Here is a 12,768-nt window from a genome sequence, read left to right on the forward strand (position 1 = left end):
TTGTAGTAGAGGACACTGAGTATCTTGGGAAAGTACTGAAGCTTTCCTGCCTTTAGATATACATTGCTAATTTCATATTCCTGCTGGGTCAGATGCTTGATAGAGTACAAAATGCTGTGCTTTGTTCACAAGGGAGCTTCAAATTGCCAGGTGTATCTGATTTCTCCTTCTCTTGGGACACTGGATAGCTGAGCCAGTGCAGCAGCAAAAACCTTCTGCAGGTAAATAATGTACTTAGACGGAAATCTGGCTACTAACCCAGTTTCAGGGCTTTTGCAAGCAAAGCAGTCAAGTCCTGTCCAAGAACCATGTCTAAGTTCTCCTACACTCTAATCTTATGAGGTCCTTTCAGTTAGAAATGTATTTTTCCCCCCAGTTATTGCACTTTCTTGTAGTGGGACACTGTGCATCATATTTACAATTCTTAATGTTTCTAGAACAGATCCCAGCAGGAATTCTGGCTTGCACCTTGCACAGATGTTTTATCAGATTCCTGGTGGACAGAATTTCAAGGCCTTCCTTTGTGTGCAGTATTACAATTGCCAAAGGTGCAGTCTGACAGCCAAATGCAACTTGCAGTGTCATGAATCATAGTTCTGCCTGAAGGGAAAGATAATGAGGCTTCACATTGCCTCTGGTAAATGCAAGGAGCAAATAATTTTTGACCAGATCCTTTCATTTTTTCTTCTACCTGAACTGTCTGTATTGCTAGTACTATGCAATGCAAGTAAGGAAAAAGACCCCCTATAAACCAAGGAACATTACATTCCAGGTAAAAGATACACATTTACTTGCAAATTATGAGCAGCCTTGGTGTTATGAGGAAATTCCCAGTGAATGTAGTCAACTGGAGGTCCTTCCTGGTGTATTCAATACTACTAATGTGCTAAGATGAGACAGACCACACTGTAAAACATTTCTCTACCTCATTGTGTACTTATGCTAACTGACCTTTTATGGAAATAGGAAATTTGACTTTTTAATCCGCTTATAAGTACCTCCAAAAGAAACTTAAGTGGTTTTTTTTCCAGTGTAGTAACAAAATGAGTAAAAAAGGAACAATAAGTACACAAATCAATTGGTAATCTATTGAGAATTGAGCACAAACTGTCCTAGGTGAGGCTAAAGTATCTGTCCTCCATCTGTCTGGTCAGAGAGTGAGAATTTGGTAAGAGTTTGTACACATATCATAAGGTAACAACCATCAAGGGTAAGAAGGACTCATTAAACTGGAAGAGGATAATGGTTCAAGAATAAATTGATATGTTTTCTGTGAATAAATGTAATGGGAAATAGAAGATATTGGACTATAAGAGAGGAAAAGTTCCAGTACTTGTTGTTTTATAGGTGTGTGAATAAAAACAGTAACGGATGGGGAGGCAGAGTCAGTTGTGTTAAGGTAGAGCTACAGATTCTGTGACAACAGGTCTGACTTGGTTGATCAGGAAGGTCCCCAGGAAACAATGCAAGGCTTTTATGTTTTATATATAAGGTGCTATTAAACTGATGCCTCCAGGACCAAATAAACTGTGAAAACATTTTGAGGGTAGTCCCAAGTTTGTTGTGAGTTATATGCAGGCTTTGAGAATTTTGCATTTCCTGCTGCCATGTGTTCACTGATCTTGCATGCATCTATGCAGATGTCCTAGATGAAGTTTTAAAAAGACACTGCTTTGGGAGGAACAAACTCATGGTTTTTGAGTGGAGCAAACATTCTTCTGGGGAAAACAAATGAGCACATTATCTTTTAAAGTAAAAATAGCAAAACTTTCTTTGTTTTGTCCTCCTTCAGCCATAGAACTATGCTACAGGCCCAGCCTTCATCCCACAGCTCAGAAAAAATCCCCTATGCAGCATAAATCTGCTTTTCCTTGCACTGACCCCAAGTGACTCCCTCATTGCAGGATATCAACAAAACAGAATGCCAGCAACAACTGCTGCTTCTCAAAATGCTGTCAAGCAGTTGGCAAAACTTCACTTTTTTGTATATTAAAAGAAAATAAACTGAAATTAAGGAGGCATATAACCAAGTGGGAGGAAGATGCAAATAGCAACTCAGTAATTGCAGTTGTAATTATTTTTTTGAAAATATGTTTCTAAAATATCCAGGTGAAAAAATGTACTTTATTGTTAACATAGCCATCAGCCTGTAATCTTCAAATTTTAAAATTGGTTCCAAATAGCCTATAGACTTTTAATCATAAGGCTGAATCAGTGTTTGTTTGCAAGGTCACAAATTAAAGAACAAGGCTCATTTTATTTCAGTGAATTGCAAAATTGACTATGTATCACTTAGAATTAAGGAATAACGTAATCATTTTCCTAACTGGGGCACCTTTGTTGGCAATACTTTGGAGCAATGTTGTGCTTTTGTTAACAGAGCACCTTCCTGTCTTACCAACATGGCTTGTGGTTGAAGACAGTCTGAAGAACTTTTCTTGACCAATCAGCAAAAATATTTCCAGAAACAGTATATAGGATTTGAATATTTTAAGTTTGTATAATTTTTTTCTCTTTGTATAGTTCTAGTGTGTGAATATTCTAGCAAGTGAATTACTTGGAACGTGGAGTTTTAAGTAATTATTAGAATATTGTCAGGATAGTAGATCAGAAATCTGATTTCTAATGCTTGCACTTGCCTAGTGAATAAACCAACTATGTACTGTATGATTTACTTCTGGTCAAAACACCACAAGGTTGTACTATGAAAACCGTAGAAAGAATGAGAATACAATGAGCAAGTATTATAAATATTTATGCAGCATATAATTTCAAAGGAATATGCTTTCATAAAATAGAAAAAGTTGGCAAGTTTCAAACAGAAAGAGAAGCATGAAATAGTTTGTTAACAGTCCCCCCCCCTAGATTTTCATGTTATAGACTAGTGCAAGTAAAAACCTGCAATTCTGTTCAATGGATATTTCAGCTATATGTAATAGTTTATGAACAAGATGTCGATGTCTGTCGATTTGGGAGTCAAATTACATCTCTACAGTACATTATCATTTACCACAATGTTAATTATTAGAGAATGACAGACGGAAAGGTCATGTTTTCCTGATGATTTTAGTTGTTACCATTTACTTATGTTGTTATGGCATTTACAAGTCCATAGGCTGTTTCAGCATGTGGCTGTAATAAGCTAAAACTGAAAGACAGATGCTTCCCTGTGGACTTCACAGAGTAAGAAAGATACAGATGAAAGAGTAAAGGACAGAAGGGAAAGAATATTAATCAGCTTGATGGGTATATTTTGTACTTATTAGTAACTGTCTCATTGGTGGCATAATTTATTCCAGTGGCACATTTATGATGTCACCATTTTAAATCAGTCATTTGAGTCTGTACAATCAATTTTGCCTGAACGATCTGTCATTCATGATGCAAATGTACCATATGACAACTACTTAACTCAATGATGGATGAACTGTCTCATATTTTCTGTGGCATCTCATGGGGTAGGTGTGTGCAACTCTACTGCAGAGAAGCTGAGAGAACATACTACGTTCACACTCCAACATACCCCATAGGCATTTGTTTGCCCAAAACCTTGATGGAAGTCTATGAAACAGTACCACTGCGTTCGAGTGGTGTCTGCTGTGACCTCAGTGGAATGATTTGGTGTCTCATGTTGCTGAAATTAATTGCGGGTACTGTAGGAATGTTATGAGAAACAGCTGCAGCCCACACTTAGCCTTTGCTTTGTTAATGGTGATAAACAGGCTCCTTAAAGAAATACTATAATGTACAAAGCAGTAGTACTTAGGATGTGTGTGTAAGTATGTGGAGAGCCATGTAGAGCATCAGATAACCAAATTGATCTCTCACCTTTGAAATATGCCTTATGTTCAAATAGTAATTTAGGCTACAAGTGAAAATCTATGTGAACTCATGCTAGACCCATCATTATTCCTGATGTTTTTCATATACACATACATATATAAAAATTAGAATCAGGCCTTCTGGTTTACTTCTTACATAGTATTCTTGAAAACCAAAAAACCCACAACCACTAAACTATTCAAAGGCTAATGGAAAGTGCTGTTAGAAAAAAGTTGGCAAACGTGAATAATTATAAAGCAGCTCAAGCTAAGACTTCTATGAGACTTTTGTAAGACGTAGAAATGGTTGAGAATTAGGAGAGAAACTGTCATTTTAAATAGAATAAGTGCTTACTGGCATCTCTCTCCATCTTATGTGTCATCTCTGCATAAATATTTTTGTCTTAACAGAGAATCCTTTTCATACGTGTTCAAGGAGACAGCTACCCTTCCTAGACTTGTGTTATTTTTCCTAGATTACCTTCTTTAATGATGAGTTGTCTTAAGACTTAAAATTAAACAGTCTTGTATAACTCACACAAGACCATTGACCATTTACAGAAATGTGATGCCAGAAATTCCACTTTCAAATTGACAGTGAGGTCCCATTGTCAGAATACATCAGTTTTTTGGCCCTAGTTTGAATTTTTTCCCTCTGGTCTTTTTTTTATGCATCTGTCAGTGTGTTTGATCCCAGACAAAAGATCATTGTTTCTCCAGTCTTTTCTGGCACCTGTTTTAGCATCTCTGAAATATAAAGTTCAAGAAGGATTAGGTCTGTCTTCTTGAAAGAGTCAATTTTTTTTCTAGAATTGCATGTCTCAAACCAGTAGTTGGGGTGGAATAACATAATTCTTCAGTTGCTTTATTTTTCCTTATTTATTTTAGGGTGCACCTGGAATGAAGGGAGAAAAAGGCGACAGAGTAAGTCTGAATGAAAGTCAGTTTTTCTTATAATTTTAAAATTAAACACTATGTCTTTAAAAGCACAGGCACTTGCTAATAAAACACTTGTTTTGCATTTGATTATTTAGGGTGACATTGCTTCTCAGAACATGATGCGAGCAGTTGCAAGACAAGTCTGTGAACAACTGATAAATGGTAAACTGTGTTGCTTGCTTTGTTTCTCATACTAGTAATTTACCACTTTGTGTTTTGAAAAGAGAAAACAATGGTTTAAATTTGAGGTGACAGATACTGGCTAGAGAGCACAGCAAGAGCTTGACTGATCTTGTAGCTGTCACACACCAATTATTTGGCGGAAAAAAACATAGCAGCAAATTTTTGCCAGATCCAGAGGCTAGCTTGATCATGAACTAGTCTGTGACCTTTGGAAATACACACGCAGGTCTAACACTCTGTACAAGGAGTGTGACTTTACTTTTGTAATTCTGGTCCAAAATTACTTCATCTTTGCAGTAAATTCAGTATACATTTTCTCTTTAAGCATGTCATCTTCAAGAGGAGGAAATCGGTGAGAAAAACAATGTTTGTTGCAGGTTTTTTGGTTGCGGGTGTTTTGCCAGCAGGGAAAGACAGATGAGTGTTGGGTAACTACTGTGCACAGAATCAGCAGTGTAAAAGTAATATTTATTTGGAGAAGGACTTCAAATTGAATTTCAGTCCTCTACTGCCACACAGTGCAGCTCTGCAGCCCAAGAAATTGTTCTCTACAAAGGCTTTCTCTCTGTCTCTGAAGCAGTGCTTTTGCTATCGGTAGACTTGCTGAGGAGGACAGAGGCAAATGTGCCCGTGTTCTTAATATTGTATCTATTATAAGGGTAAGTGCTGACTGAAGTAAATAGATGTACCTTTGGGATCACTACCTTTGTGTACAGGGAGGAGGACAGTATGTCCTTTAAAATGTCTGTGATGGCTGCTGTTTAAAACATGTCTGTTAGTTAGCCATCACAGAAGAAGGAAATTACATTCATGAATGTGTTAGACCTATGAATACGGGTATCTTATCTGAGATCTTTTAACATCCCTTCTTTGAGCATCCCTGCCTTGTTTTTTTCATGTTCAGCTCATCTCTTCGGGGTTATGCTAGGATTGGCACATTACACTAATCAGGTAGGACTAGATGTGTCCCCCCGTTAAAGGGTTCCTTCCTGCATAGTTTCACAATGCTGTTGCTTTTATTCACACACCTTTTTTTTTGCCTATGTGCAGAAGGTATATAGGTACAAACCTTTGCATCCTACAGGCTTAAGAAAGCAACTTTGCAGACTGTGTGCTTCTAGCTCTACACAGGCATAATTTATATGGTTTGTGGTAGCTTCAGAGCTCTGAAAGTACGAAGAAATGTGATACTCCGGTTTTAAAAGTGGAACAAGTCCTTTCTGTTCTTCAGAGTAAAAGCAACTCTAAATAGAGCTCTGAGAACAAGAGTATTGTAAGAAATGCTTATTTTGTGATTTTAATAGTTTTATGTTAAATTTCTGTTAATGTTATTTGCTTCCAGAATCCTCTTTACCTTTCCTCCCTCCATCCCTCCTCCGTTTATGTTCAGCCTTCTCATCAGACATTCATCTTAAGTCTTTCTAATTCATCTGAACTAATTCATCACTAATTTATTGAATGGGAGCAAGAATAGGACTTAATGAAGAGAGATGATTTTTTATTACTTCCCACTCTGATAAAAGATTTTCACTCATTTTGTATGTTGTTTTCTTTTGAAGGTCAAATGAGCCGGTTCAATCAAATGCTGAATCAAATTCCGAATGATTATTATTCAAACCGTAACCAGCCAGGGCCACCAGGTCCACCTGGTCCCCCAGGAGCTGCTGGGACAAGAGGAGAGCCTGGACCTGGAGGAAGACCAGGATTCCCAGGACCTCCTGGGGTCCAAGGTCCACCCGGCGAAAGAGGTGAGTAAATTCCAAGGCAGCTGTACAGTGGACATAGCACAGAGACTGCCAGGAGAACTGTCTGCTTCCTTTACCATGACAGACGAGGAAGCCCATACCTAGCAGCAGCCTGTTAGGCCAGTTGGATTGCCTGAGGGATACTGGTGTTCTAGAGGGCAAGGTTAATTACATCAGTGCTTTTCCTCTGTCTCTCTTGCTTAGATTTCATGAAACACAAATTAGTCTAACATTTTGGCTGCTGTCTGATGCTTCCATGTAATATCCCAGGAAAATGAAAGTTCTCAGAACTCTTCTGGCACTAAACAGCTGTATCTTGAAAGGCTGTTTGGAGTAACACAGCTCTGCAAAATATAACATTGATTAAGAGAGAGACTGAGTCATTACCAAGAATAAAATGTCAGAGTTGAAAAAAATAGGTCTACATCCTTGGTTTTTTGCAGTACCCTGAGGGAGGGAAGCAACTCTGAACTGAATTTGAGCATGTGGATAAACCTATTTTATGGCTATCCTGGATCACTGCAATCATATGGAGTATCTGTACTGTACTATGTTGTGGCCTTTGCTTATTCCAGCTACTCTACTGTAGCATAGATTCAGAGCTGTGTTTTCTAGCATATATTTTAGTATATTTTAAAATAAAGACTAGGAATAAATCAAGGAAGAATGAATTTCCGAATTTCTTAAACTTATTTCATTATAACTGTTCCTAAGAAAGTGTAAGCATATTTTATGGCAGAAGTATGCAAGCTTGAAGTACCTTCCTGTTTGTAGATTAAAATAATAAGGTTCTGTGGTGTTTTTAGTATCTCAAATTCTTTTCTATGTTTAAAAAAGTTTATTCATACTAAATTACCTCTTCATCTTACTTTATTTTTAGGTTAATGTACTTATATCCAATTTTTTTTCCCCAGATACACATGTTGACATCCGTAGAACATAGACTTTAACCGGTCTTGTTACATTAAATAATAGGAACTAAATATTAATGTCAACAAGAGAGCATGAAGAAATATTTATTGATGTGGTTTCCTTTCTTTAGTTTTTACTGCCTTTTTATTATTCTGTAGGAATGCCTGGGGAGAAAGGTGAAAGAGGGACTGGATCTCAAGGACCAAGAGGTTTGCCGGGACCACCTGGTAAATATTTTTTGTTTAATCAGATTACAGAAAATTAGGAGAAAAGGGCAACATTTCATCATAGGGAGCCAGACTACATATGGTAAATGAACATGCTATACTCTGTCCACTTCATGTGTTTGACAAGTTTTAGAGTTTACTAGAAACCCCTAAAAAATTGGGAATTTAGGAAGATTTTTGGATGTGACTAAGAGATATTTGTCTTTGTCTTGCGATTTCCTCATTTGGCATGCTTGCTTGTGTGAAAATATTTTTCATGAAAACACATTTCCAAATATTTTACAGATATTTTTCATAAGTGTTATCAAATAATACTTTTGCAGTGTCTAATTCCATTTTTTAGTTGTTGGTTGCTGAACTACAAAATACTCCTACATGCAGAGTTACTAGATGATAGAGGCAGATGATTGGACTATTCGTTTTGGTCTTTTATCATGAAATTTTGTTCATTTATGCCTTGCCTTAAATCAGCTGCATCATTTGTTCCTGCTTGTAGTTTACTAGGCTAAAATGATTTTTCATTACAGGACCCATAAGATGCTTGCAGCAAATTGTAGCCACAGTCACTTGACGCTTTACTTTTCTGCTAACCATAATAAGACTGGTTCCAAAAAAAACATTACCTCATCTATCCTGGGGCTACGGGGTAGCAGAATTAATATACTCCTGTATTTTAATTGAAATCCAGTGTGCTTGTCTAATCTAGTAGTTTCCCTTGAGATCATCATATCTTACACAAAGAGGAAATAAACCAGAGAATTCATTGAAGTTTCTTACTTGGGTCAAACCTTGCTAAATCAGATTCTATGAATAAATCCTTAAATAAGCCACACACAAGGAAGCAACTAATGATGAGTCACATTTCTAGTGTTCCTTTGTTTTTCTTTCTGTTGACCACCATACAGCAACAAAGTGCAAGTGTTTCTCACTAAAGACATAGCCTAGGCTGTGTAGTCTAGACACCAGTAATGTTAGCTGTTTTATCCAGCTGGCTCTTAGAGAAAACAACCTCCCAACCTCTCCATTCTAAAATTAGGTCCACAAGGAGAATCTAGAACTGGTCCACCAGGCTCCACAGGATCACGAGGACCACCAGGGCCACCAGGTCGTCCTGGAAATGCGGGTATTCGAGGTCCCCCAGGGCCACCAGGATATTGTGATTCATCCCAGTGTGCTAGCATTCCTTACAATGGCCAAGGATTCCCAGGTAAGTTATGAACAACTTATCCTTAACCTTGCCTTAGATAGCCTTCAAAGACATGGCTGTTCATATTGAGCTGCTTTACATGAGACAGTCCTGCTAGCCTGAACATACTGAATCAGGAGGAGATGGTTGCAGCGAGCAGGCCTGCCTTGTTGTAATGTCAGGTATATGAACAGCCATTTAGACTTTGATACAGGTTTACTTGATGTTACTTATGTATGGTTTCCTTTAAAAAGGAAGTGGTGAGCAAATATTTTAGTCTTTAAAAAAAAAAATAGTTAATAATGTTGCTCATAGAATTTTACTGATTTTAAGTGATTTTCTTCTCTTCTTTTTTCCCTCCCTCTATCACCACCCCTCCCAATCGTCTTCAGAACAAGGTTGAATTCTCCATGTTTCTCTTGAAAAATAAAAGGAATGCGGTGTTTGGCAATTTCCATGTGTCTCTTTTTGAGCAATGTCAGGATTATTTATACAAAATTGATTCCTGAAATAAAAATTTTCCGCAAAGGAAATCCATTTGGTGATAACAATGCAGACAACTGAAAAGCACCACTGTCCTACAATATCTACCAAATTAAACAGCATGGAGTCTCTGATTAGCCCTGGGTCATATAAGCCTTCCACTCTGTGATGTAGCTCAAAACAGTAGGCTGCTTCTGGAATCAAAATGAAGGGTCACAGCGGCCAACAATTTCTGACTGGAAAGATTCTAATATAGTTTAACATAGGGATCCTGCAGGACCACGGTATTGTTAACAAATTAATATGTATGCCTTGCCAGACCTCAAAATTAATGTATGTGATACTACTATTTGATATGGTTTGCTGTTAGCATATTGTGCATGTACCCATGAAAAGTAAAAAAAAAAAGAAAAGATATATATATATATATATGTACACACTTGCAGACTCAGTGTTGCTGGTTAAAGAGCCAAGTGGTTCTGCAGATATCACACAAAATTCTTATTTAAATGAAAAATAAAGAAAATTCTGCCTGTGATTCAGCAGTGTTTTCCTTTCTAGTAAGCAGCTATGTATACATATATAAATATATGCTTATGACTTAACTGTTATGTATTTAATTGGATGAAAGTATTTTTTTGCACATCAGATGGACTTTTTAAAAGACTAACATCATCTTTGACCTGTTTCAGGTTTCGGCTAACACATTTTCTAAGTCGCCAGTGCTGCTTACAGTTTGAATACATGAAAGTCCTGTTTCTGAGATGTTTGCGCACGTGCTTATTAGGAAATGAGTCTGTATGGATATTTCACCATGGATATGGTTTTTGAACCATGTTGACCTCATAGAACGGGGAGATACTTTTACTAACACAACTTGTGAATGAGATAAAGGACAGTGATGTCAATTCATTAAGCCTATTGCATTTCAACAATAAAACAGACAGTCTTTCTTTTTTAAAAAAGACCTAGACCATCAAAAGCCTCAGTGGCGAAGGAGGCTTGTAAAACTACTAACCAGTAAAGGTAATGCCATTAGTAGAGAGACGGATTTAACCTGGAAAATGAGAAATAACTTATGTAAATAGTAAACTAATTGTGGCTTGTAAATGATTTGTATGGGACTGTATCCACTAAAATCTGTTAACAACCCTACATGATACTTTTGCATAAAAGCCTGCTGCTGCTTGCTATAGGCCGGAATAACATCTTTGACAACTTATGAAACCTACCTGTCTGTTGCTTGTTACCAACATGTCTGAATCGGGGCATGTGCCTTTTCTCATGTGTAATCTTGTTGGATCTGTAACTGCAGTTATAAATATCAAAGTTTTATAATTATTTTTCTTCTGTTTTGCTGTAGTTTTTGGTGTTCCTGAAGCACCAGCTGTAACTCGGTATGTTACGAGGAACAGCACGAGAAAATGACATGTACTGTATATTGCCGCTGGTGATAGTTATGTCTACAATTACTTTCCCATTCTCAGAGAAAATTAGTATATGCCAAACCCATCTCTTCATTTTACCTGCTCCATGTCTTCTACTAATTACGCAGTTTAAAATGAAGTCCAGTGCTTGGATTTACTAAAGTAGCTGTAAAATAATAATTTTATTTTATTTGCTCTGGTTTTGTTTTGTTTTTAATAATTTTACCATAATTTGTCCCTTGCGTAATTTAAGACTCTTTCTGCAATGTTTTATGTATTATAAATATGAAGCCTTTCAAGTTGAATTTTAAACCTTTTATTATTTTACTACCAAAAAGCATTCATCAGCAAAACTGAAAAATACCCCCAGTGAACTACTAATTTATGTATTTATTATATGAAAATAAGATTGAACTAACATTATGTATAAAAACTAACTTTCATTGCATATGTGGATTCAAAGACATGCGATAACTATTATGTTCAATCGGACAACTATTTTCAACCAGAACCATACGTGCCTGAAAGTGGACCCTATCAACCTGAAGGTGAACCCTTTATAGTACCTATGGAGTCAGAAAGGAGAGAGGACGAGTATGAGGACTATGGAGTTGAAATGCATTCACCAGAATACCCTGAGCACATGCGCTGGAAAAGATCACTGTCAGGAAAAGCAAAAACAAAACCATAAAAGATCTGTGTCTTGTTTTGGTTTTTTTGGTTGGTGGTTTTTTGGATTTTTTTTGCTGTACTTGCATTTGCAGATACATGCAGGGAGAGTGCATCATTCCTTTTGCAATATATCTTTCTGGTCTTTTCATATCAGATGCAACCCTGTTTTGTATCTTGCTTATGTGGTGATAGCAATGTGTGTACCTAGAGACTTCATGTTGCTCTGGAAATGCTTGTAAAATACTGTTGCTTGTAGTGGCTGCATACAGATTAATGTGTGCATTCAGTTATATCAGTTCTGCCTTTTCATTAAAATAATGTAAAAACAAATAAATAAAAAAAAATGAAAACCAAAAAACCAAACCAAAAATAACCACAGAGCTGCTGCAAATTTTCTAAGGACTGTCTGCTTTAGCTCTGCATTTTTCTTTTTTTTTCAAATGCATGTTTTCAGTTCAGTCAGATCACAGGTTTGCATTATCTAGTTAAAAAAGAAACAATAATTTCCCTCTCCTTCCGATATCATTGTCATTTTCTTCTATTCTGAATTACAATCTGCAGAGCATATACTGCTCTTATACATCTCCTCTAAACACCACAAACATTAAGTAGCTGAAATCATTGTATCAACTGGATACAGTTTAATAATGCCTGAAATCTCCTTGTTTGTAGACACAGTTACATTTATGCCAAATTGCAGTCAATCCTGCAGAGATGGAATTGCATGTTTATGTTGTATATTTAGTATGGATTTTTTTCAGAATACAGTGTTTCTTAGTTATCAAAAGCAGTTGGAAATCATTTGCAAGACTATGGATATAGAATTGCTGCTTTTATATTTTAACTGCACATTGTGAATTTCACTGCCTTATATTATTTATTTCTGAAATGAAAGAGGCATTTTTCAATAAAACTACTGAAAATTTATGTGTCTATTCATTTTTTGAAAGGCATTGTGGCACTGATATGTATGTATTATATTAGAGTTAGTTACTCAATCTTTTGGAAATGCTGGGTACCAAAAATCACTTAGAATGGGAATAGTCTTAAAATAGGTATTTGGGCTGTGGGCTATATCTAGAGGTGGGTGGATGAAAGCAGAAGAGGCTTCCTCTGTCTGAGGTATGAATAAGACTTTAAACAAATTCAATCTGCAAGGCATTTGGTGAAGAA

General features: G+C 36.6%; 1 protein-coding gene across 2 annotated transcripts in view; it reads left to right on the forward strand.

The window, feature by feature from the left end:
• COL12A1 (collagen type XII alpha 1 chain) overlaps window positions 1-12,522 on the forward strand; it is a 102,982-nt gene extending 90,460 nt beyond the window's left edge. For both annotated transcript variants that reach the window (XM_039379143.1, XM_039379142.1), the window contains 6 exons: window positions 4,710-4,745; window positions 4,856-4,922; window positions 6,503-6,691; window positions 7,759-7,827; window positions 8,864-9,034; window positions 10,189-12,522. In XM_039379143.1, coding sequence (XP_039235077.1) covers window positions 4,710-4,745; window positions 4,856-4,922; window positions 6,503-6,691; window positions 7,759-7,827; window positions 8,864-9,034; window positions 10,189-10,199 — 543 coding nt within the window. In that variant the 3' untranslated portion in view covers window positions 10,200-12,522. The remainder of the gene's footprint in view (window positions 1-4,709; window positions 4,746-4,855; window positions 4,923-6,502; window positions 6,692-7,758; window positions 7,828-8,863; window positions 9,035-10,188) is intronic.
• Window positions 12,523-12,768: the final 246 nt, after the last annotated feature.

The sequence above is a fragment of the Pipra filicauda genome, unplaced genomic scaffold, assembly GCF_003945595.2.
Source record: "Pipra filicauda isolate LSUMZ 115617 unplaced genomic scaffold, ASM394559v2 scaffold157_size4220110_pilon, whole genome shotgun sequence".
Classification (NCBI taxonomy): Eukaryota; Metazoa; Chordata; class Aves; order Passeriformes; family Pipridae; genus Pipra; species Pipra filicauda.